Source organism: Halichoeres trimaculatus, unplaced genomic scaffold (genome assembly GCF_033239565.1).
Source record: "Halichoeres trimaculatus isolate MK-OKI-2021-1 unplaced genomic scaffold, fHalTri1.1 fHalTri1_scaffold_8, whole genome shotgun sequence".
NCBI lineage: Eukaryota > Metazoa > Chordata > Actinopteri > Labriformes > Labridae > Halichoeres > Halichoeres trimaculatus.
The window spans coordinates 25,600,420-25,628,099 of NW_027437186.1; the positions used below are offsets into that span (position 1 = coordinate 25,600,420).

The 27,680-nt window shown below is 39.1% G+C and overlaps 1 protein-coding gene across 1 annotated transcript in view; it reads right to left on the bottom strand.

Moving 5' to 3' along the window:
* Positions 1-27,680, bottom strand: part of LOC141794757 (protocadherin-15-like) — a 262,295-nt gene that overhangs the window by 142,226 nt on the left and 92,389 nt on the right. The window contains exons 4-5 of the mRNA XM_074675236.1: positions 25,762-25,776; positions 23,158-23,223 (exon numbers count right to left, since the gene is read on the bottom strand). Coding sequence (XP_074531337.1) covers positions 23,158-23,223; positions 25,762-25,776 — 81 coding nt within the window. The remainder of the gene's footprint in view (positions 1-23,157; positions 23,224-25,761; positions 25,777-27,680) is intronic.

The following is a 27,680-nucleotide window of genomic DNA, read 5'->3' on the forward strand; positions in this document are numbered from 1 at the left end:
TTAAGAAGGAGACCACGGAGAGCCTCCTCTCTCCCTCAAGTTAATTGAACTTTTGTTTTTCTGTAGTGACAGCCAATGGTCCCACATTTTTTTTTTCTGGACACTACCTCTGAGTCGCACAACAAAGTTGTTATCCTCATCCATCAGGAGGATGCCAGAACCTGTCAGAGCTCTACAAACAAGTGCTGCCCAGAGTTCCTGCATGCTGTATGTGTACCTCACCTCCTAAATAAATAAAACCCCTCTCTCTTTAGTAGTCTGTGACTCACTGTGGGTCACCTCTGGTCAGAGAGCGGCTCTGATCTGGGCTTCACAGTAGACTAACCCCACAGAGACAACACAGAGGGCTGACTTTTATCCCAAATATCAATAATGCTGGCATCCATGGCTGATGGCACCAGATGAGTGTGAGAGGCAGTTTCTGATATAGCTCCAGGTTTGGTTTTGAAAAAACTGAGCTGAATAGAGGTTCATTGGTATTAGCATTGAGTCATGTTTGAAATATGCTTTAAGCTAGAAGCAACCAGATTTATAATAGATGAAGGGATCCATGGGAAGAAAAGCAGAAGTCAATAGGGATGTGGGGGGTCAAATGAGCAGTTAACTCAAAACTTAGATTGACTACAGTTGCTGTTGCTGAAGGCAAGTAAGTCAATACACTCCTTTTTCTATAGCTTTAACACAATTAGTGTTAGGGAGCAGAAAAAGGAATATGTATGCCCAAAACCTCTGCTCTGTAAGATGAGGTTCCCAGGAATGCGCTCCTGAATCAGCTCAACCCCAGACTGTTTGCCCTGACATCAACAAATAATGTGTTGCTGGGACACCAAACAGAGTGTCCTGACAGACTGTTTCACCTCCTGGTACAGCAGCTGCATGAGCATGGACCAAAAGGAGTGAGCTGGAGAGGGTGATACACCTTACTCGGCACATCACTGCGTGCGAGCTGTCCAGCCTGAAGGAAGTTGTTTGCACTTTTTCTACACACTTAAAACGGTTTTACAACTTCTCTAAGGTATTTTTTTGTTGAGGAAAAGTCTGGAGCAATTTCGAGCAGAACAACTGACAGCTCCTACAAATTGATACCCGATGTCCCAAAAAGTCTTCTACCAACCAATAAACTTACTGTTCTTTTCTCCATTTTCAGTGTTTGCATCTTTTCTTGTATTTCCAAGTCAACTAAGTGAGCACTGTGGCCATTAGAGACACTACTCTTTTCTTTTTTAAAGAGGGGGTAGTGAGCTTTTTTAAGGCTTTATACTGTGGTTCTTCACAGTAGCATCATCTGCTTTACTGCCACAGAAAAACCCTGTTTTTCTTACACTGGTATTTTAGAATAACCTGACACATCAGACAGTTTCATTTATCCGCCACGGAAATATTTCACTAATCCATCTGGGTAGCAGCTCCTTGGATTTGTTTTCAGAGGTATGACCTTCAAAAAAAATCAGCAGCTGGTGATTGGACAACCGTTCTGATAGACACACTCACAGACCAATCCACATCAAGCCATGGTATGACATATGTGCGCCGCTACTGAACAACAATAGACTAACAACAACAGGAACACGAGAGACAGCTGTGATAATGGTGTTAAACGACTGCTGCAGTTTTTGTAGTTAACTTATAATCAAAGGAATGCTGACAAGTACAAAAGTCTGCTGACGACACATCTGCTCGTCACTTCCACTGCTCCCCCAGCTCCCACCTCTCTTCCCTGATTGGGCCGGTCAGAAGTGAGCCGAGTGAAATCATTGGTCAATGGAGCCTGGCAGGATGGATCTGCAGGATTTCAGAAACTGAATTGGTCCATCTGCTCTGCGAGGTTAGTATTAGAAGACCCTGCTTAAGACTTTGCTGAAGATGCTGTCTCTTTAAGGTTCCCTACTCCTCAAGCCCCTTCCCTTTTGAAGACCTTTCCAGAGCAGAGCGATGGACAGACCTTGGTGTTTGAAGCCCATCTCATCAACTTGACATGAACCAGTTAGGAGATCTTGATGCTTTGACCTCATCATCTTAACAACCTTTCTGAAGAACTTGTGATAATCTAGTGCAATATTAAGAATAGACTGTTTTGAGCAGTTTGTAGATACGTTCAGGGGTTTCTTCCACACATAGTAGTTTAAAAATCTGCACACATTAAGTATTTAAATACAGCACTGTCACTTTAAATCCATGTTCAAAATATGGGAATGCAGAGTAGCCCCTCTTTAAAGTAATACTGGTAACACTTTTCACTGCTTCAAAGTGAGTCTTAATAGTTTTCCTTCATTTTTATTCCACACTCTCAAACTACATGCCTCTTCCTAATCTCATTCACACTCATAATAGCACCAATGGGATGGGGCCACAGCTGGCTGAGAAACTTCCATTATGGCCTAAACAAATGTTTGTTTCCTCAAAACTGGCTGAGATTTTCCAACACTGAGAGTGCATCAATGCAAAGTTTCAGATGGAGCAAATCTACGGCCCAGTTTGACATTCTGTAGAAGGAAAATATTGTTAAATAAGTAGAGGAAGTGACAAACAGTATTATCTTGTGTACCCTTACTGAAAAAAGTTTGAGCATGATCAATAAAGCAAACCTGCAGTATATTATTTTTGTCTGTTAAAATGTCCCATTTGGATGTTTGTAATTCACATTCCATTAGAGATGGAAAATAAGCTAAAATAAGAACATATTACTCCAATTTTGGCACCACTTCACTGATAACTTATTCTGGAAGTTAGTTTTAAGATCTTACTAATTACTTTCAAAGCACAGAGGAGCCTCCGTATGTGCCAACTCACAGGCGCAGGTCCTGTGAAGTTTCTATTTTGGATTTTCATGGGTGTAAAGACCAAAAGAGATCAGTAAATGCATTTCAGGTGGATAGAGCCTGGAATTAAATTACTCTGGGGATCATGGCCTGTTTCTCTGATGATGAACACTCCCGGGGTTCAGCAGCTCTTCAGCTTAGAAGCCCAAATTTTTTGCATGCTTTGCTCAAAAATATAATAAAATAAGAGAAAACACTTAAAAGTGAGAGCATGCACAGAAATGGTGGAGGGCCTTTTAATGCGAGCTGTCCTGTGTGCTTTGGTGTCACACAGTGCATTAATAAATGGAACAGAATGTACAGAGTCTAATCTAATGAAACATGTATTAGTCTGTGTGTGTGTGTGTGTGTGTGTGTGTGTGTGTGTGTGTGTGTGTGTGTGTGTGTGTGTGTGTGTGTGTGTGTGTGTGTTTGCAAGAGATTTAAAATGCCATAGTATAGGAGATGTGCATATAGCATAATTTACAAATCAATTAAGTTTGTGCAGGGAGTACAGTGCTGATTTACCCTGTAATACCTCCTGCTTTGTCTCCCATTTTTTAGCGCGTGTTAAGTGCTTTTTAGATTTGCCTATCCTTCACCCTTCACAGGAAAACACTTTAAATACAGGGCACATTCTCTTTCAAAATGAAGATGAAAGCACACAATGATCCAGCTAGAATAAAATCGAGCAACAAAAAAAACTCTCCCCATCCAGGCTCTGCACAACAATACATCGCTGCTGTGTGAGCACTGGTACCTCTGAGAAACAAAAAGGTGATCTTCACCTCAGAAATGATTTTTTTTTTTATTCCAAAATGTTTCAATGTAGGAGCAAAGTCACAAATTTGGCAGTCTCACAAAAGTGTTAAACTTCTAAAGGTTGATGTACTGCTACAACACAACACATTCCCTGAGATGTGACTGAACTGAACTTTCCATCTGTCATGTATGGTTGGTGTACTCGCATTCTGACTCAAGCAAACACTCTCATAAACACGTAAAGTACAAAACGTGCAGCAGCTGTCGAGACACCCACCGTGCATCTCACAGCGCCAAAATTAATGTGTTGACAGCACAGCTACATCAGGAAGAATGTATTATCAAGACCATCTCAGCACTCTATATGCATAATTATCTTAAACTACTAGTGATCATTTGACATGAAAACATCTGTTTATGTTTTTTGGCCAAAGAAAACTTGAGTCAAAGACAAAAAAACAAAACAACCTGCAGCTGTTTTATCCAGTGCACAGAAAAAGAAATCTATGCTGCATCTCTCGCTTTTGAGAAACAAAGTGTTTTCGCTTTCTTTTCATGCTGGGTGATGTGCATGTCACATGTATGCACACGCTGCGCTGACACACAGCCCTGAGCAACTTTTTTATAGAGCAGAGCATAAACATAACACCATGTAGCCATAAACTTGTCTTCCACTACATTAGCAAACAGCTTGCTAAAAAAAAAAAAACAAGAGTCTCTTGGTTTAAGCCCGTGCCCCATATTCAGGTGCTAGCCTTGTTTCAGTGGTTGCTGGTTTAACTCCCAGCGACAAGCCTCTGCTGCATGTCTTTCCCAACTCTCCACTTCCTATTCTTCCTGTCTTCTCTTCAGCTCACTTTTTCAATCAAGGCAAAAAAAGCCTAAAATTACTTCAAAAAGAGAAAAAGACAATGCAGATTGACGTCAAACCTACTCCCAAGTTGCCGCAGCTCCCCCTGTTTTATCAGTCTCGAACCGCATTCTCTTGAATACTTAATCTTTGAGGCATCAAATGAATTAACTACATCTAGGTGCATCACAGTTGGGTTGTTCAAACTTCAAACATGAAATACAAGCAGTCTCTTGTGACAGGGAATGATACAGGCACTTAAAAGGAGTGCCACTCACGTAAGAACGCTGGATCAAGTCTCTTATATTTTGAATGTACAACATTAACTCAAAAATAGAATGACCTTGATTATCAGACAACCTTCCTCTTTTCAAGAGCAATCTTTAGAAAAGGACCAATAACTAAAACTTACTTAGTTTAGAGAAACTTTTTTTTTTTTTTTTTTCTGAGAAAATCACCAATATAACAATTAGAGACTGCTTACATTTTTGGCTCTTAATACAACCTCAACGAGCTACTCACTCAGCAATTTACACATTTTAATACTACTTAATTAACAATAACAGTAAAATCAATTTTTCAAGCAGTTTGACGGATAAAAAAGGAGAAAACGCATCTTTTTGGACTCTCCATAAAAAGACATTACGCTCGGTAACGCTATATGTTTTGGCTGCCTGACAGAGGTTTGAGGTTCCTGCTGCATTGACCATCATTATCTTAAAACTAGCATCATAACTCCATCTCAGTTGTCTGTTAACTTGCCCAACTTTTCATCTGTGACACTCTGGACAATCACCATGCCTCATCTCTTGTCACTGCATCTCTGCTGTGATTGCCAGACCATCGCAGCTACAGTGAGGTCACTGGCTTTGCAAAAAGCAGGTGCCCCCTGCTGATGCGGTTGTGTAGCAACCCTGGACAACTGGCAGCATTTCCCCCATCATTATCCTACTATAAAATTACCTCCTGTAATATAAAGGTAGGATAATATGACCTAATAAATCAGGTCATTGTGCACATGCTCAACTCAAGAGAGGAGCTACTCAGGCTCCTTAAGTCTGCAGTTCTGTTACAAAACACTCAGAGGTTCCCATCTCAGGGTGAATAAAATCAGAGTTTAATGTTAAAACGGATCCCACATAACCAGCAACAAGCCAGTTTAAAAAAAAAAAAGAAAGAAAAACAGCTCTGAGCACCTACATGATATAACAGATATCATGCATCAGCTCAAGCTTGCATTAACAGCAAGAGCAGGAAGGCCATGGTGAAAATGTAAACTTAAGTCAATTGTTTTTAAGCTTTTGGAGTACGATGGAAAAGATTGTTGGAGTGATCAAACTTAGATGACAAATACCTCTAATCCCACAATTCTTTAATCAAATACATTCAATTTGTTAGTTTTAATGTCTTTCCAAATTTAATAGGATTTGTGTGCAAATAATGAAAAAGTTGTCTAAATTTCTGCAGGACCCAGGCTGGTTAAAGAATGACAAATCTGTTCCAGCGTGCTGGAAGAATGAAATGGTTTTTACCGGTTGGCATTTCCCTTTGCTACTGCTACCTGCTCCTGCACAGATTTGTGTCCTCACTTCTCTGTGGTGATGAATTGTATTTGTTTTCACAGCTTGCTGGTTTCAGTGAAACAAGTATTTTTCAGTCCCTCAAGCTCTGTTGGCACCATCTGCCGTACACGATTATGACACAAAGTTTCAAAACAGAACTTTTACTTTGTGCCAACAGATGCCGCGCTGTAATCAAACCGAATGGATGCACAAAAACATCACATTAAGACCCTCATTCATGTTGCCAGTGTGATATGATTTCTGTTTGAGTGAATTGCCTTTTTCTTTTGAGTGGAGGTGAAACAAGCAAAAGACACAGCAGATTTAAAAGTGCATGAAATGATGACATTATGAAGTGGACTGAGTTATTGTTGTGCACATAGAAACAGTTGGTGTGGTCTTATATTAGAGCAGGGTTAAGGCTGCATGGTGCAAAGTCCTATCATTAAAGTTGTCTTTGATCAGTCTTCACCATTTTCTTTGCATTACCCCCACTGTCTGGGCTTTAACAGTCAAACTGTGTATTTCATTTCCACACCACAAAAAGTTCGTCCTCCTCATATCACAGTCCACACTATGACTCAGACACAGTTGTCTAAGTTCTTCCTTCACTGTGATATCAAGTTCCTCTTCAGTAGTGTCCATTACGCCTAGAAACCTTCTGGCAGCTACATTTTTTTCTTTCTGATTCCCCCTGTATGCACAATTTATCACCAAAGCTATGAATGCCAAAGACCATTTTTCGTTCATACAAGTATTCTTATCATCCCCAGCCTTTCCCCACTTCTCTTCTCCTCACACAGTCCCCACTTCATCTATTCTTTCCATTCATTTGACTGCACTGCATAGGGCAATCTCCTCTCAGTGCTGATTTAGTTTCAACTCAGTGATCCTTTCTAGATACTGAGCAGATCCCACTTTGTGGGCTTCCTCAAGATGAACACATTGTTTGATCTTCATCATCTTTGCACTAGTTACTAGGGCCAGGACGATATGCAATTCTTGTGATTCAATTATATTACGATATTTGGCAGGCTGATTCAATTTAAATTGCTATTCTTCTATATTTCATATATTACGATTTTTAGTTTGTTTTGTTTTTTGACACCAGACCATGTAAAAAAGTTAAATAAAGATTATAATGTCTACAGACTACATAAGGAGCCATACTGTCCCATAAAATGTGCATCATGTGAGCCAGAGAAAAACATTTAACCCCCTGCTGGAGAAAAGTGGTGACTTTTTCCAATCCAGTTTATTAACAAAGACTGAAATGAAGAATTTGCTCTTGAAAAATTACATAGAATACCGATTTGGATATTGTCAAACAAAAAATCCCCGATATATCAATTTTCATTTTTTTCTCCCACCCCTAGTTGTTACAGAAGTTCCCCACATCTTGTGGCAACATGTCCACAGCCTTGAGGGTGACATGTCACTTACTAACTCTACTCTACAGTTTCATTTAGTAGTGCAGAATTTTTTTTCCAAAGCAATGTACAACACACACAAGAATTTAGACTCAAGGGAAAAACGTAGTGCGGACAAAAGTGCTACATGTTATTTGGCGGCAGGAGCTGTCATCATGTGCAAGAAGATTTATTTTTTTCCCACGTAGAGGAATGTAGCCATACATTAAAGCCACTAAACTGGTGTCTTATTTCTTGTATGTGTACCCTGTATGTGCTGCTGTTTTCTGCTTCTGACAGAGGTGATGTCTGAGACCTCCAAACAGAGCAACCCAGTTGCTTCTTTTAGCAGATTTTGTGGTCAGAGACAAGATGGACAACAGACTCATTTGACGATGCTGAAAAGTGCATTTAGCCATCAGCCCTGTCTTCATAAAGACTCCATTAAAACAGATTGAAAGGCTGCTGTTTTTATCTGGAACAATAAAAAGCATGTTATTTTCACAGGTTATTTCTTTTCCAAGTACTCTGATAGATTCTAGGAAAGTGCCTGTCCATATATATAAGCGTCCTCATATAACCCCTCGTTCTAAAAAAACAACACCTTCACATAAAAACTGGCCATGACCGAGTTTTTGTCAGTGCAAGCATCTGAGAAAGGTTCACCTTTGCTGTCCATTTTTACCCATTTAGCTGCAGCAGCACAGAAAACATCAACAATCTTTGGTTTAATATGCAGAGCAAGAAATGTGATTCACTCACATGTTGTCACAAGTCTTTAAAGCATCGCACCAGCAGAAGTGACACATCTAAGCCAGCAGGTAGCACATCATTTGTTGAGGTTTTGTTAGGTGGAACAATGTGGAACAACTCATTAAGTTACACTGCTGCCAAAAATATGTGCTAAAAAAATGACAACCGGGAAACCTTTCAAAATCATTTCCCAGTACCAGAATGTTTTTCTCTTCTATGTAAGGACTCTGCTTTTTCACGAATCATGACTTCTGAAAGGATTCAGAGGTCAGTGCATGTTCTTTGTAAGGTCACTAATACCACAGACAGGGTAGTGTAGGTGTCAATGGCTTATACATCATAGGTTTTACACTCTGCATGACTTGCAATGAGTATGCCGTGCATTTCCAAACCTTCGCCTGCTCTTTCAAAAGCTTTTCAAATAGGTTGGTGCTCGCTGCCAGGACAGAAAGAGCATGCATTACCTTTAACAGAATTATCCTACAGAGCAGCTTGACTGCGACCAAGATGGTCACATATGCTACCCTTGTTTCAGCTCGTGCAAGTAAGAATTTTATCTGGTCGTGTGAGTGCATATGTCCTAATGCTCTGCCTCTTTTCTATCTTTTCTATTGGCTTAGTCAGTCTCTTCCACCTGAACACTTACCTGCTCTAAAGAGAGGGCGCCATTGTTTTGTTTTTTGTTTTTTTTTGACCGCTGATGCTGTGGTAAACTCCTCATTAACAAGTCTTACACAGCCACCTGTCCCTGTGTGTCTCTGTGACAGCAGTCAGAGAAGCTCTCATGCAGCGTCCTTGGATAAAACCAACTACGGGTGAGGGGTGGATGTTTTTTGAGCTTTCGATAAAAGGCACAAGCACAGGACTTGATTTAACTTAAAAAGCAGTATTAGAGATCACAGGGCTGTACTTAAAAATGGGGGATAATCAGAAGAAATCACAAGTTGGAAAAACAGCAGGAGAATGGGTTAGACAGCGTGAGACTCCCTCCCAAATCCAAAATGTCGGCAGGCTGCCAGTACTCCCAATCAGTAGGTCTGTTTAAAATAATAAGTTTATATAAGTGACAGATCAAGAAAGACAAAACTAAAAACATTTTCTTTATTATTTTAGGTTATACTAGTTAGTTTTGTAAAATCATTTCAACCAAAATGCTTTTAACTATAATTACCCTTACATGTAAATACATGCATGTCTGTTATTATTCTATGCTTTTAATAAAGGAGCATATTTGTTGTCTTGTCCTAAAATTATATGAAAGAAATAACCTGTTTTGTCAGCCAGTGCTTTTTGCAGACAAACTTTATATTTACAGTGAAACATTTATCATATATCATAATTAGAATCACTATACATCCCCCCATATACACACACACTCACACACACACACACACACACACACACACACACACACACACACACACACACACGTGTGCGACCAAAGTGAAAAAGTTAGTGTAAAGCCTTGACCTGCCAGTGTTAAATACATCAGTAGGAATTCATACTCAACAGCAAAAGTTATGCCTGTAATAATGAGAGTACTTCTAATTATATAGAACTTTTTAATACAAGTCACCAAAAGCTTCACAAAAAACATAAAGCAGAAAGGTAAAATGTTAAAATTTTGAATAAAATCACAGAATAAAAGCTTTATTACAAAGGTGTGTCCTGGGTAGTGAAATGAAATGAGACACTGACTCTGCACCTCTGATTTCCTCTGGCAGGCTGCTCCAGAGTCGAGGGCTCTGACAGCCAAAGCCTGTCACCTTTCATTTTCTGTCCAGACCTCAGAACAGCAGAGCTTTACCACGGGATCTCAGAGTGGCTCATAGGGGAACATAAGCTCAGGAGGCCAGCCCATGTTGTGCCTTAAAATGATTTATAGAATCTTAAAACCAATCCGGAGAACAGTGGGACTGAATGACGTGAAGCAGCCTGAGCAGCTGTTGGGTTCAACCGTCTCTGAGAGGGACAAGAGGAGCAAGATCCTGTCCTGCAATCCAGGCAACAGCAGCAGAGCTGGTGGGTGCATCCCTAAGTTACTGACTAATCTCTGCAATCAAATTTTTTGCTAACACAATATATAAATTAAACTGGTAGCCAGACTTTAATGTAATCCTGACACAATGTCCATCCTGTTGGGATTGTACCGCCCACCATCCTCTCACCTTTAGTGGATTCTGATAAGCTTTACCACCTTTCAAAATACATTGTCATCGAGATATTTTTTCACCAGTTTGAAGTGAGGAAGACATTTGATAAGACTTTATTCGAAAAACTGGAAAACTTCCAGCTACAATGTTTTTTGTCTGTTTTATTGATTTGATTATTAGGTAGTAGTCATCAAATTTCTTTTTACCATTGTCTACAAAGTCTATAAGACTGCAATAAACTGATGCTGCAAAGCACCTAAGTGTCCCTTGAAAGCCCAATAAGATAGTTTCGAATTCTCTCACACATCTAATCTCTTCAAATACAAAAAAAAAAAAAAAATAGGCAGATAAAAGCCTCCATGTCTAAGATCCATTTTATTTTAAGCCTGGAGATTCTTCATCAGCTCGAAAGATGCCGTGCATATTGGAGCTGACTCCTTTGCTGTCATTTTTCAGTACACCTTATGAGACTGTACATTGAAATGACACCAGAGACACGGCACGCTCATGTCTGTTTTTCCAGCCTTTTAGAGTTAGTGATGAAAATTCAGCATTACACTGAGAACGTTAAAGGGCATGGATATGACCTTTAATGTGTAATTTAATCTGACGGCAAGATTCAACCCAGGCAGTGCTTCCCCATCACGTCATATGACATGTAACCATTTCCTGGAAAACTGGGCCAACTGCAAATGAAATATGTGTTTTAAAACACTGAAACATTTTTGCTGAAAAATGTATCTCTAAGAAAAAATACACTGCCTAAAAGATGTAGGTATCACGCTGAGTTGTCCCATAAGGACAAAAATAGCTACTTGTGATATATTTTGCGAGAGCTGTACACAATAACCACATTCAAAGTTTGTTTCACAACATGATGGAATATTTTCAGTCTCTTAACATTTTTTCTCCCATCACACAATAGAAAACCTGATGCTAGTGAAAACATTCTGTGGGATGAAAGTCCCATTGTTGCATCCGGAGACAACAGACTGAGGCTCAAGATAAAGAGAGCAAAATTAAAATGAAACAACATTCACTAAAAGTATTGACTTTTCAAAATATCTAAAAAAAAAAAAAACAGTCAAAATTTATAAACCACAGCTTATCACGGGATTATAGTGTCTGCAGGTACACAATGTGAAATTGTCAAGCTAACTTTAACTAACCCTAGCAGAGGGAGCCTTAGTCCTTGCATTGCTGTGTTCCATTTTTACTGTGAAGTCGGGAGTGGGAATGACATCACCTCCAGTTGCTAAGTCGGAAAAACTTGCCTTAACAGAAGTATTTCTGTATATAAGCATAGAATAATACTGTGTGTGCAGCTGATTCATTGTGACAAATAATAGTCAGAAATTCTAAAATAAAAAGAATTTAACAGGAGCTTAATTACTGTTAACCCCCAAACTCGGCATTTCCTACTGGGAATTCAGGGGTGGTGTGGGTGCTCCGACTTACAAGTCAGAAATTCTGACCTCGGAGGGCGTTCCAGCTGGGCGTTCCCACTTGGAACTCAGAAATTCAGACTTCCAAGTACAAATGGAACGCAGCATAACATTCAATTAAACTGTTACCCATTGCTCTGGCTGAGTGGCTGTATGGCAGTTGAACCACACACAATCAACATTGGAGGTGTGAGAAAATATTGATATGGCAATATATCGCGATACTTTGACCTGTGATAAAATATCAATATTTCAAATCTTAATATTGATATTCTTTTTAAAATAAAAATTCATATTTTAGACAAGCTGGAAGTACAGTACGTCTTCTGCACCTCCATGGTGGTAGTTAGCACTGGAGAGGTTCTCCGCTGTATGTCGCCCATAAACTGTATAACAAATACAAACTTAATATATCCCTTAACTTGATGGTGTGGGTTTTGATGCCACAAACATTAATGTTTTCTCTCTATTCTTGGGTCAGTTAGTTTAAAATCATTTTAAGCTTAACTTTTACAATATAGTAGACTGAGTAAATAATAATCTGACATGTTTTGCGCGATATTCAAATTTTTTATTAGGAACATTGGTTACACCAGGTGACATTTATCAGTTTCACCAGCTGAAAGAGTCTTTCACCCAGTACTTTTTTTGCAACATTAGTTTAATGTCACAGAAGTGAAGTGACAAAGTTGATGCACTTTATGTTTTAAATTTCAGTGTGCATCTGAAACACTGCATCTGACTTTCATTACAATAAAATAGAAAAGTTGTTTCAATATATAGCAATATATCAAAATATTATGATATTGTGATATCATCGTGTCGTGACCAAGGTATCATGATGATATTTGTATCGTTAAGTTCTTGCAATTCTCACCCCTAGTCAACATATAACATTATCTCTTATTTCTACAACAAATTACTGTTAAAGTGCACAGCTGGATAATATGGGTAGTATTATGGCAGGATGGTGTTAAACAGATCTATAGCTAGTGGCTGGGTCTCTGTTACAGTTTACACACAACAAAGGGCAACGTGTTGGGCTTATAAAAACACATAATTTAATAAATAAAATAAAGACATTTTTATTCATTTAAACCAAGAGAAATGATGTTGCAAACTAAACACACACTTCCCTAACGAGAATAATGCTGTTTAAAAAATATCAAGTGCATGTACAAAAGAAAACTTTGACATGCCAGAGGCACTATGTGGTGAATAAAATCCTCATTGCGTTGTGTTGGATGATAACTGAAGAAAAATTGGCAAATAGAAGCAACTGTTGCTATGCAAGAGGAGCGGTTCTTTGGGTTAACTCAGGGTCAGTGAGTTAATCCTTGAACAATTCAAAGTACTTCAAGCAAGCGTCTGTGGAGGAATCAGATGTAAATTGTGGAGTGCTTTGTTCAACGGAGGTTAAAAAGCAGCCTGCCACCATAATATTTACCAGCGTAAATCATGACTATTCATCCAAAACAAAAGTTTTCCACCGACTTCATATTTTATTTGTGATGAGAAGGTTCAATTTCACAGTCATTTTTTTTCCTTGAAAACACTACATGTGTACATGTGCCAAATTTTATTGCCTGAAATGAGATCCACACATGAAATATGAATGACCAATCATTTAAATGTCTGTTTAGTCTAATCTGAGGATTAAACTAATCCTCGATCTCATTACAATATGCTGGAAATTAATTGGCAAATGCTCTGTTTCTGATTAAGAGAGTCATGCAAATAACCAGCTGACAAACAAAAAAAAAGAATCCAGCAATGGAGAAAGGAGAGCAGACTTTTCTCTGACGCAAGTGATGCACATACCACCCAGTTTTTAAGACGGAAAGACAGAGTTTTATGCTCCCCTTCAATAAAAAACACAACTTTTATCTTCCTTCAATAAGGAGAAGATATTAAAAATGTATCAATAAGTCCCACAATTGTGGTATAATGTGGAGCTAACACTCAATATTTTATAACAAGGGGCCATTTATGGAGCAAAAAAAACCCTTGCTGTTGATGGTAAGCCGAGCGCAACCACACACTGAAGGAGGTTTTGATTTACTTTAATTTCATTGCAGCATTAACAGTTATGAGGCAGAAAATGCTTGCATCATTAAAAATGGTCCAAGCATCATTATGGTGTCCACAAACTTGGCATCATTGTTTCAGTGGGACAGCCTCTACAGATGCTGCAGTCAATACAGTGTTGGCTCTGCAGCCGAAGGAGGAGAAAAACTCTTTGAATTCCAAGTCAGTAACAACACAAAAGGTGGCGGCTCCTCTGCTTTAAAATCTCATTTATGGCATAAAATGTTTCTACTGTTGTGTGGATTTGTGCAACAGTTTTTACTGTGATGTTTCTCAGGCAGAGAGGGTACTTCAAGGTTTTTAGTATTGCAGTCATGTCCCCTCCTGTCTGCGCCTCAGTACAGTGTGAAAATCCAGCAGCCATCACTCTGCTCTACAGTCTCTTCACGTACAGAGTGGGAGATGCTACAATGAAAGAACACTGGGATTCCCTGAGAGGGATGTGAATAAGGAAAAAAAATGCTATTCTATGATGACACTATTAATCTAGGCTGACAATCCCAGTATATTCTGGTGAGAAGCAGCTGAATAATGCAGTGTGTGCTGTGTGTTCACACCAGGATCTGTTCTCATATAGAAAATGTTTCTTTCTGTAACTTTTAAAATAATCTGGTGGGAGATGCGCTTACTGTTTAAAGGGAAGACAGTGAACCTGACAGGCAGTTTAATTCTATGAAAACAAATTAAGCATGATGAGTCAATTTTAATGAGACGTGTGTTTTTTTCCTAAGTATGTTCATTGAATTTATCTTGGTGCTGCATCCATATGAAAGGCTTCTTTTACAGCATGATGATGATAAAAAATGGAGCAATTATGTTGACCATTTGTCCCATAATTGCAGTCTTTATTTGCACATCAAACCCTGAAATATGTTCTCCACATCTAGAGAAGAAGTAAAGAGCATTAACATGAATAGTAGTCCAATTAGAGGCGAGGAGATGTGGACGTGTAAGCTGTTTATAAGCCACTTGAAATCTCAGCAGACAGAGTTCACCAATAATTATGATGTATGTAAGTAATTGCTTTTAAAATGTATAAAATATACATAAATACACACTCCGATCCCACAATGTACTGGCTTTAGTGTATAATTGAGCCTCATTGCACAGCCCACCCTCTGTTTCACTCTTTAATCCACAAGGAGCAGGTGTTGTGCACTAATCTCTGTCTTTCAGCTACGCTCTCATTATAAATTGATGACCCAGCAATCATCTCAACTGGGCGAGATGACAGAGTTGAACCTAAAGACCAGTGAGTGACCTGATGTGTTTGTGTGTGCGTTAAAACGCCACAGTAAACAGAGAGTCTACATCCAAACAACTGCATGTCATTGTCAAAAAAGTGCATCATGTCCCACTTAACATATGGAGCAGTGTTGACAACCGTACACTCTAACTGTGAGTAAACAGAAATGCACACCCTCTGCAAATGCACACACACAGAACAGCAGTTCTCGTTTTGTGTGAGTAACAGATTCACAGCTCCACAAAATTAAATTGGCCACTTGGGTTGCTCCAGCCCAATTTACACAGATGTTTCCTCTTCTGTTATGCTGCAATTATTAAGCAGAACAAAGTCCTGATCAGCAGAATGAGAGCCGACCTAGTGAGACTATGAAGCTTATTTTCAATATGGTTTTAAAATTTAAACTGATTAAAATCAACCCCCCCTCGGACTGGATGCAATGAATTAAATATCAGACATAAAAACTGGACTTTTTAAAAGTTTAACACGGACAAAATGAGATTAAGGAGAGACAAACTCCCAGATCTGAGGGAAATAGCAAACCTCGACTCTGTACTACTGGTTTAGTAAGTGTAAAGAATTTCTAAGCCACTTCCTGTAAGGTGGCCTTGGGTGAGGACTGGAGAACATGCCTGATAAAGTTAAATGTCAAAATAATGGGAAAAAAAGGTTAAACTTTGTTATTTTTACTTGAATTATAAACAAATTATGTTTCATAAAGCTCACTACTGATGGTTTGGAACACAACAGGAGTGAAAAACACACACTGAGTTAATATCCTCTTATTTATGGTTTAAGTCTCTCCCTGAGAAAATAACTTAGAACTCTACTAAATCAAAGAGTTTTTGTACCATCTCATCTCTTCGCAGCACTACTGATGATTTCTTCATATCATCCAGGAAGTGATGTAAATGGTCAAATCTGTTTACCATGAATTTGTGCAGACTTGTTTTTCGGTTTCAATCTATTGTTCTGTCAATGTTCTGTAACAATCTGTCAACTTGAAGTGCCTCCTTGAGTTTATCTGGAGAATGACAGAAGATCGTGTGTGTAAAAGGCTATCAATGGTTACACAGTAAAAAAGTCAGCTACACTATGGGTCTGTTCTCACTCCACTGGTAGCACATTCTGGTAATCTAATATCAGTCCATCGAAAAAGCCAATCTGTTGTGGGATTTCTCAACTCAAGTGAATTCCTCTCTGGAATGAAGAGGACCAGAAGAGAATGATGTCTTGGGCTGGAACATTTATTGAAGCCAGTGAGAATGTCAGGGCAGCAAAGTGATTCCCTTCCACGAGGTCGCTTCAGAGCTGGACAGTCTTCTGAGAATAAAGCATTCTTTGTCGCCCAGTTATTTCACTCTGAATTTTCTTTATATTCAAAAGTAATCTTAAGAAAGAATGTGCCTCTGATTTTTCATTAACAGGATTACGCTTAGGTGTGATGAAAGTCTTTTGCACATCCCTGACCTTGGCTTATTTTGGCACACAGCATCATTTCAAACTCACAAGGAACAAGCTCAGATAGTAAAGACATTGAGGGTCTTACTTGAACCAGCAATAATGGAGCAAGGATCACTTGGGTGCAGAGCTGCCTAAAATACTCACAGATCTGCCAAGACTTCTTACCAATTACCTTTAATTACCTTTAGTTCTTATTTTGGAGCACCTTCAGAATCAATTCACTTCATGCCTGCTTGAATTAGATAATGAAGAGATGATAGAATCCAATGATCACGGGAGGCATGGGTCGAAATAAGTACCTCCATGCTGACTCGAGGTCTCAGATTAAGTTAAGGAATAAGATGTTTGGAAACTCCTCCTTGTTTTTATCTTTTTCTGACAGTTTTCTTTTTTTTTTTTAATGTCTGTCTTGTTAGTGATAAAAACTCCAGAATAAACAGGATGCTCTACTGGTTTATAGGGTTCTGGCCTGATCTGAAAGTCTTCAACACTGAACAAAGGTCACACACTGTAGGACAATCCACAATGTTTTTGCTGAATTGTTTCTCACAGTGTACAGTGCTCCTGCCAGTTCATTATAAGTGCATGCATCCCTTTAGAATGAACTGGCAGGAGCAGGAGTTTTACTCCAAGAAATAAAAATCTGTGTGCTCCAAGAATCCTTGCACCCAATTAAATGTAAATCCAGTAAAAACTAAAAAAAGTGGGACTGTCACTTTTATACAGGTCATGTGATGAGCAACAACAGCATTGAATCTGTATCTTACAGCATCCCAATGACAAGCACTGGGATAAAGTAGAAAATAACGTGTTTTTTTGTGCTATATTATTTCAGTGATGATTCTGTTTGAGAAGACAGAATGTGTTTGAATATAAAAGTTTTGATTTCTAGTTTCAAAAACTCAAACTTTTCACCTGAAAGTGTGTTTTCAATCCTGGCAATTTACTTTGAGGTAACTTAAAGGTAAGCCAACAGTTCGCCTTTGTTCTCCAGCAGCAAACAATGAAGCAATACACCCTATTATTTTGCCCAGGCAGGGATCAAGACTTTTTCTTCCTGCTTGGCAAAAGAGTTACAAATTATGGTTGTGTTTCTGTACATGGCGACCCTGAAAGCCACATACATCAATTTAGCTGTTGACATCTTCTATTGTTCCAAACCAAAGGAAGGCGAGTCTAAAGGTGTGCGAGCATTCATCATAGAAAGGCAAAGCACCACATGGCTGAAGGTGTCTGGATGAAGTGACAAAAGTCTAAAGAAGTTCAGTTAAGCTGACCCATGACTCTGTTTGTATGTAAAACCTTGCATTTGTCTTTTTTGTAATGTCTGTAAAAATCCCACCAAACAGGCTCCTTCAGCTAGGTTTATGTGGAGTATGGGAAAATCGAAAAAGAAGACTCAGACATAAAGAAAGGAAAAAGCTTTCATGTTAATGTAAGGGAATGAAGCAGCAGTGAGGATGGTCAAACTAATGACAGGCTCGACGGAGAGAAACAGTGTGAGGGATTGAATTAACTTTAAGGAGAGGCACTAATGAGTCCACAGTGGCTGAGAAAAACACTCATGCAGGCTGGCCTCTCTCATTAATTGTTTAAACCAGCTCCCACATTTAACACTTCGTAGAGCTGCTTTCAAGTCTTCCAGATAAGGCGAACCCAGAGACACAGGAGCTGGTATTTTCCTGAGGAGGAAAGGCTGAAACAATCTTTGTGAGCTCATCATCCTGAATGAGATGAGAGACCTTTAAACAGACGGCACTAAACAACCACACTCCGTATATTCTGTGTTTTCCGTCATTTCAGCTCTGCCAAAGCTTTAATACCATGTCAAGGCTGCTCTGTGGCTAGCTGTTGTTGGTCTTAAAAAAAAGACACATGGAGTCTGTCAGCAACATATCAAAAAGAAGAAGAAATCAAGGGGTTGAGAATAGACCAGAGAGAGCAGCTGAAACGCTGACAAACTTTTTCAGGCTCACTTTGTTCGTCAGTGCAGTTGTCACTTCCTTTTTTTATCCAGCTTTCGTGTTGTTGACTTTGGTTCAAAATAAGCATGAAGAGGCAGAGGTGTCACAAGGATATCGCTTTGTTCCAAAAGAGCGTACTTTCCCCCACATGAGTGATCAGTATGAGCACTCCAACAACAAAAGGGCATTCAGTGATGGGAAAGGAAGGGCTCCTTTGCGTTGAAGTGCCACTTTTAAACAAAAATTTTATCACTAGCTTGTTCAGATAAAGAACACCTTTTTTTTAAATAAATCCAGCCAAGGGGGTAACAATGAGTTATCACACGGCTGTGCTAAATATCTGATTCTGATTGGTCATTTGCAAAATGACTGTCGCTATGAGAACAGCTTGTGTTTTGTCTATGTTGCAGCTCGATCATAGATTTTGGAGGAAAAACACTAGATGTATTGTTCCACAGAAAAACACATGCTTACTTTGATGTTTGTCTATTTGCTATAAAAAAATGAAGACAATAAAAAGACAATAAAAAAGCAGAAGAAAGGCAAGAGATGTTAAAATACACAAAGCAGAGAGACAGAACTGAAGATAGCACATGAAGCAAATGCTCAAAAGAACATGGATCAGGATTTAAAGACTGGTGAGCATGTCAACAGATTGACAGCAAAGCAAAAGACCTCAATCAGCTCTTGGGCTGATCCAAACAGACGTGAATCTTACCTCACTATTTGGTTCATGCCAGAAATAACAGCTAGCTTAGCTTATTTTGAAAAAGCTACAAAGAACCTGGAGGGTCTTGCTCACCTTGAATGGATTTCAACCTGCATAAATACACCCTTATTGACATTATCCTGTCTTTACCCTGCTCCCAACTAAAGACATAAACAAGTTAACAAAATTGATGGGGTTTTTTGTTTGTTTGTTTGTTTGTTTTTTGTGGTTGAAACTGTATTTATCTGCACAGCTACAAAATAAAAAGTGTCTTAAATTCCACAGTCAGGAACACTTCCATGGTTGAGTATTAATTCACTACAAGCACCTACTTACTTTGGTGGTCTGATATTTAGACTTCTTAAAAAAACTTCTTTGTGCTTTTCTATTTGTTTTTCTAATATAAAATGTAAGCAACTGGGACAAACATTCAGATGAAAGTCATCTGAGCAAGCTGTTTGTCTCCTGATATCTCACCTGGTTAATTTCCATGTCCAGATGCAAAATAAATCAAATGAAACTCAAGGAAATTGCCATGAAATACTGATTTCATACTACTCATGCACATTTAAATGCTATCCAAACACATCACTTCATTTTCTCACTAGACTTCCTTTTGCATTATCTGAGGTCTTGGGCTATTATTAAATATCAAGTGGGCTGAATTTGGCAATTAGGAAATAGGATGGTTGGCAAAATTTGAAGAAAAATTTGTTGAGACTTGTTGAACCTGTCTGAATATTCTGAAGTGCATCACAACAACTTCAAGGAGAGACAATTTTCTTTCTTTGAGGATGTATGAATTGTGATAGAGTGATATTGTATTTTGTCAGGTTATCTCTTATCACATTGCAAGTAGTTATAACACTAACAGCCTGTGGAGCTAACTCACCAAGTTCTTGTCATCTTTCAGAGTCCCTGAACGTAAGACTCACTTTTCTTTAAATCCATCCAAGAGCTTGACACAACAATAACTGTAAGTCTATGCAAATTGCATAAGCTATAAGTTGAAGCTGGACTGCTGCCCAGTCAAGTGCTTTCAAAGGTCTTCACTGGCAAGAAAAAATCAAACATTAAACAGTTTTATAAATCAATTTGATTCCCCAAAGGACAGAAAAAAATCTATCAGAGTGCTCTTTCAAATATGATCTCGAGCTTGATCTAACTCTGAGAGTCTCTATCTCGTAAAAAAAGGTGGAATAACCAGTAAAACTGCCACAGCTTGAAGTAATCCATTCCTTTACTACTGGTTAACAGTTTTGACTACCCATAACACCACTTGTTTTGCTCATTCAGTATATCCAGGGGTAATGTTTAAGGTCAAGCATGCATTTTAGTGACTGACAAGATTACTTTATCAGCCTACTGTCAGCCTGTGGAGGATTTTCACTTTGATTGCCTCATTCAAGTGGATGTCAGCCAGGATGCAGTGATCTATCAGCGTCTGGAGAGAATCTACCTCAGTGGTTACAGCACACAAATGAATGCTACGCTGACTTCTTTTTAATAAAGCCCGTCAGCGGCACTCCATTTCCGATTTTCCTATAAGCTGTTGCTCAATATGCAGCAGGCTGAGGAGGACTCCTCACGAGCTCCAGGCAACAGTTGATACAAATCACAAATTTGTGGAGACAAGATAAAAGCCAGGAAACAGCATCCTCATTTATGGACACACTGATTTCCCACCGCTGTTGTGGAAAGCTTTCTGTCAATGAGAAAATACAACCCTCCCTCCTTTTCACCTCTCTCTTTCTTCTCTCTTGTGTGATAGAAATCTCTCCAATCTGATTAAATGCTTTTGGATTTAGCTCATGAGCCTATAGAAAACCAGCTTTGTCTTCCAGAGAGAAAACCCAGCCTGCATTTGAGTGAAACCTTATGTGTTGTGTCTGGCACCTGTCAGAGGGTCTGAGGAAGCAGCAGCTTGGTTAAATTAAACATGTTACGCTTCATTTGAGCTATCCCTTTGGGTTTGCTATCCTCGTGTGACTTTAATTTCAGCCCTGAGAATGACATACAGCAGGCTTAAATGAAATGCAACGTAGGAACAAGAAAATCTGATCATGGCAAATGCCAAAGCTGGATTGTGTAGACAAGAGTCAAATCTAACTCAACAAATAAAAGAATCACTGAATGAACTGCAAATATAATATAAAGCCTTGACAGTTCCAGATGTCATCATATTCACCTCTCTCATAGGTGCCCTTTTTTTTTTTTTTTTGGCTGCAGTGATTGATGTTAAATTTGTTCTCCCAAGGTGCCGCGGAAAAGAATTCAAACATTTATTGGTTTATCTTTCCTTTCTGACCCTGACTAAACAAAGCCAAACAGACAGGCGATTATGCTGTTTGTGCACCCGCTCACAAACATCACCGCATATAAAGGCAAATGCTTTAGAAAAAAAGAAAAAAATTGATGTAATCTTATTGCACGTCATTTGTATTGTTTCTGTGTGACAGACGAGACGAGATGAAACACATTTGGATGGATAATTGCTTTGGTCAATAACGGCGGGTTGCCTGTTTTACATTCCATTATGGGGGAGCGCGGGCTGTGGGGCTGTTTCATCAAGAAGAGATAAATAAAAGGACCGGGGGAGCCAGAAGAGACCCATATCCCAGGTAAATGAGTGCTTTATAAGGAAGATTAGCGCAAATCCCTCACACACACCGCGCAGGCACATGTGGGTTGAGGGAGGCTTTCTGATGCAGGCTTGGCTATGCCTCCATCTCACACATTCCCCCGGCAATCGATCAAAGCCCAAATCACAGCTGCACACACACTTATAAACACACGCACAGGAAAAAGTAGATGCGTCAGTGTGACAGCACGAATTGGAGGCTATTGCTCTGACAAATGGCAGTCTCATCTGACACAAAGCCACCCAATCAGACTCCAGGGATACAAATATGGACATAAGGTGTATGCATATGTGAGCACACACAATGTTGTTCTCTGAGCCAAACAATTACCCACAAAGCAATGTGCAGAGCTCGTATAGCGGGAAGGGAAGCGGAACATCTGTGGAATACTATTCTGACTGTATAAACAAGCTCTGGATTCTATTTTCAGAACGAGCTGCTCATTAAACTCTATTAACCTGAAGAACTAATATCTGCAGGGAGAACAGAGTGAGACAAACACACACCTGCTCCATTTAGGCGAATACATTTTTCATTTCTAACAATGAACACATTTAGCTCCTCCTTGAGCAGCAGTCAGCACTCCCAATCACTTGTGCGCGCACACACACACACAAACACTTTCACACAAAAAAGGCAGATGGTAAATGCTATTAAAGAGCAGTAAGAAAAGAGAGGAGACCTGAAGAGAGTGCAGAAGTGGGTGCAGGTGATGGGGAGGCTGAGAGATGATGAAGGAGGAAGAGAAAAAGAGGAGTAGAAGAGTTTCACCTGACTCACTCGAGCGCGGGGAGTCTGTTCTATGCGCCAGTGATTCCTGTACTGCCTCTGCAGCAGAGGTATACAACAGTAAAGACAACCTGCATAGGGAACAGGCTTCTCATTAATGAAGCCTCATGTCATGTCTGAATGCCAAACACCATCTGTATTCCCTCACTCACACATAAACACAAGAATGCATACCCCACTTCCTCTCCTCTGAGGGAAAACCAAGAGCAACTTGAATCTATTTATCTCTAATTCAAAATACAATCATATAGACAAGCCAATATGTCAGACCAAGCTTCTCCAATCAGCAGCATGCCCCAAGAGCCGTCAGCTGACTGCTTCACTTCACTACTACACACAGAGGTAAGTATTATTACATACTGCATTACCAAAGCAGCATTCTGCACAATAGAGCAAAAACGACTCCAACAGTGGAAGCCACTCCACATGAGTATAGAAGCATTAACCATACGGGAACACAGAGTGAAGTGGAGTGAAAATAAGTGAGGAGCAGCGAGTAGGCAGGAGACTGTTTGGTACGTACCATTTGGGCTCTCCTCATCGATGGTCACGATGGTTGCAGGGGGGCCTGGCCGAGACAGCTTACACTCTATGAAGACAAAAAGAAAAGGGGTCAAAATTAAAACTGCTCAGATCCTTTTTATCATATTTAAATTATTTCTTTTAAATACTGGTGGTATGCTGTGATCCAAAGCAGCATGCAAAAATAACTGTGTATTGTTTAGAGCAGCAGAAAGATAGTTGCATTCATCTACAGCTATTTGGAAGTATGCGCACTTGTGCTCAGACTCTATTTGTCATCAGTGCAACTTCCTTTTACTCAACATTTTACTTTCTCATATATATTTGACATCAAAATACAAATCTGGTGACCACTTTCTATGTCGGTTATTTTATCAAGCCTCCATTGCTGAAGATGCAACTTGGGGGTTGTTACTTACTTGTAACCAATGAGCACAGCTCTGACTATGACGCTTTATACCTTTACTGAACAAGAACTAGCCTACATAACTAACGCAATGCTTGTCAATCAAGAAATATTTTGTTTTTTCAATGCATCTTTCTGTTTTAGTTAATATTTGTATTGCCAGCTTTTGACACATTTAACATGTGTTACTCAGGTACTTGTGATTATGTCATGTCATCTGAGCCTATCAGGCACTGGTGAAGACAGCTGCATGATTACATAATGGAGGAACAAGGAAAAACTTGACCACCCACCTAAATAAACCTACTTGTGATTAAGTGTTTGGTAATAAAATGCCATTTTACAAGCTGAATTGCGATCAAACTTAATCAGTTGCAAGGCATATTTGATTATTATAGACACTTGTATTGGCAAATTTATATTTAGGAATCTTTAATTACACACAGAATATGAGACACAACAGAATCATCACTTAACAGAGAAAAAGAGGAAATAACTTGAGCCTGGTACATATATTTGTAGTAAAGTACTGCGTAATATAATGTTTTCTTATATTCTAATTAGCTTATTAGCTTAAGCAAAGCTTCACCAACTGGCCAGCAACTTAAATCAATCAACAGTTGCGTTTTCTCACCTCAGACTACTCGCACATATATGTCGTTAAAAATATTGAGCACCTTTTTATAATAAGATTCTCATACAACTAGTCTGTTATAGGGATGGTAATCGAAAACTGGTTCCTGTTGAGAATCGATAAGAAATGTTTCAATCCATCGATATCGTTAGCCTTTGTGCTTAACAATCCCCTTATCAATTCCCTTGTCGATTCAGGATTTTGAGCTTGAAGTTTTACTGAAGAACTGACTTCATGAAGAAATGTACATTACTCTCTCTCTCGGGAGATTCATATTCATTACATTAGAAATGGTACAAATCACTTTATTTACAAAAATAACAAAATAGCACAAGCTTGATGCTAACATATATGGGAAATTGCATTCATATGCAAGCAGTTAGCATACATCAGTATAACTTCAGCTTCAGAATAGAATTTCAACTTTCATCACAGAAACATATTACATCAACTCTTTGTAAAAAATACTGAGAATGTCAAATGTCAAAAGCTAACAGGCAATTGTAAGGCTCAGGGCTGACTTCATAATTATGGAAAGCTTCCAAACAACTTAAACCATTGCTATAACCACTTTGAGACACTAGATGGCCCTTGAATTATTAATATATTACAATACAGTACATCAACATCACATTATGTGCAATTTTTACCTGTTTCTGTATAATTATGCCCAGAAATATCCAGACTCAGGGAACAATTACATTTTATTTACTTACAGTATAAACTAAATTAAATGTTGTTGACACAGAAAATCTGTAAAGCTACTTTTGTACCAAGAAAATTCACAACAGGAATTGATAAGGGAATCCATACAGAATCAGATCGATAAGCAGAATTGATAAGGGGAATCAGTATTGACAAAATCTTATCATTCTTCGTCGGCCATTGTCCAGTCTTTTACTCTATCATTTCATCAGCCAAGTGCCACTGCCTGGCTCTGCAGGATCCATGTTTACAACTGAAGTGTGCAAAAAACATTTCTGAATTTTAACATGCATGCAGCTTTGAGTGGAAAAACTGAATCAAGTATCATTGGATATATCTGACAGCAATACCAAGACAACATGATGTGTGTTAGTGGTTGACAGAAAATAAACTTCCAACAGTTGTTTAAGTGTTTCCACTTTTGTTGTTGTTGTTGTTTTACAACAGCTACAGCACAGACATCAACAAGGATACACATTACAACACTGACACCAGACAAGCGGGGTGGTCAGAGCATGTGGCAGCATCATAAGCAGAGCACTGACAAGAAGCAGCTTCACAGATGGAGGTCACAGCAGCTGGATGGTACGAGCACATGGGACACAGGTAATGGCAGCCTGACAGACAGCAGCAGATGGGACAGCCGGGGAGGTGGAGAGGGGGAGAAGACAGGAGGAAAAGAGGTGTAGAGAAGAGGGATTGGTGCTGCAAAGAAACACACAGCAGATGATTTGAGGAAAGTTAAGGGTTAAATGGAAAGGAAGGGGAAGGACAGCAGAGAGTGGAATAGAGGCTGAGAAAAGGGCATACAACAATGTAATAAAAAGGAAAAAAGACAATGGATTTTTTTTCCCTCTTACCCTCATACTGCCAGTCTGAAGGGGTCAAAGGTTAGTTGAGCCAGAAGGAAGCAGAGCAGAAGCATGGGAGAAAAAGAAAAGTGTGAAAACAGTTGGTTGAAGAACAACTGTGATTTTAGAACAGGAGAAAACGTGTTTGTTACAAATATAAATACAAGAAAAAGTGTAGAAAAAGGCAGTTTCAGAGGGGGTATACTTCACCAGAGATTCAGTGAATGCCAGTGAACCACACAGTTTATACAAACATTGCCAGCAGCTCTGCTTTCTTCTAGTAGCTGCTGGCTGACATGATTCTATTGGAGAGTTAGTGGGATGCATTTCAAATGGGAATCAATTTAAAAACACACTTTCTCACTAAATTAAGTGCTACCATGTGTTCTAGAAAATGAAAAACATGATCAAAGAGCACATGAAGTCATATTCGAGTTATTCAGCATCTATCTCTATTTGATTTGAAAAGGCTGTCTCCATTTTGTGAGACTGGATCCAAAGCAGCTTGCCGTCAGATGGTGTTTGCTTACATTACATGTAATCAGAGATGGACAGAAAAAGAAGACACAGTCAGTGACACCAAGTCAACAGTCAGCACTATAAGGTTACACACACACACCTTCTGTTCTCCTTGGCTTCAGCAATGTAACTACACACCTGTTGCTAGTTGCCAAAAAGTGGATACTTTTCTCATTAACTATGCATGGCTCTGAGCCTCCACAAATGTGGCTGTTCTAAAGGGCATCATAATCATAAGAGTTTAAAACATTAGGATGTGACATTACAGTATTTTTAATCATGGCTGTTTCCAAAACACAGATGGATTCAATTACTAGCAATGAAATAGCAATAAAGGCCAGTAATATAGCAAATACAACTGCATGTTTGCCGAAAGCATTTCACAGCTTTTGCACCTGCTAATCAATAAAAAAAGTTGTAAAATATGCACTAAGTGTTGATATATCACAATCTGAGCTGCAGAGAAAATAATATTTCTGTCTGTCAGTACTGTCTTCACATATTTCAATGGGCTTCCCTGCACTAGTTTGGTGCAAAATGAGACTCTTCACACAGCCAACAGCAGCACAAAGTTAGTGAATTCTTTACCCTCTGAGAAGAGGTGGTAACTGCACTGGAGTACCACACACAAACTTTTCAAAGAGCCTGACAACAGTTCCACTTCATGTGTCCATTCAGTCATTATTATTTTTTTAATATAGTTACTTCTATAATGGAAAGGGGTTAAATACTCAAGGCTTTGCTTTTATGCACTATGGAGAGTGAGTTACTATTATCTGAACAAGTATTTCAGCTTCCTCCAAGGGTCAGGTTGACTGGTAAATTGTCCATAGGTGTGAATTTGTGGGTCAATGGTTATCAGCCATGTGATCGAATGGCTATTTGGTGTACCCCGCCTTTCACCCAATGACAGCTTGGATGGGATCCAGCTCCCTGAAGATAAGCAGTTAAATAAATAAATGGCTGGAAAAGCTGCTTTTTGCTAGCTCACTCTTGGAAATGAGCTTGCTTTTTGATGTAATTTTAGTTACCTTTTTCATGGCTGGACTCCACACTAAACAGGTAACACATGCCTCATCCTCATTAAGCTAATAACTATTTCCCTCCACATATTTGAGCTCTGTGAGGATGATTAGATGAGATTAGATTAGAAAATACTTTATTTATCCCCGAGGGGAAGTTCATGAGGAGTCACAGCAGCAATCGAGAAAACACAAGTAAGAAAGTGTATAGACGGTGCAAAAAGGTCCATAAGAAAAGAGATGACGACAGCTTGTCTGTCATTCTACAGTCAGCCAGCCTCGACCTCCACAGGACTGAGCTTCTTCAGCAGTCTGTTCAGTCTCTGTCTCCTGTATCCTGTCTGCTCACAGCAAGTGATGCTCTTCCAACGTGGTGTTCATGTCCAG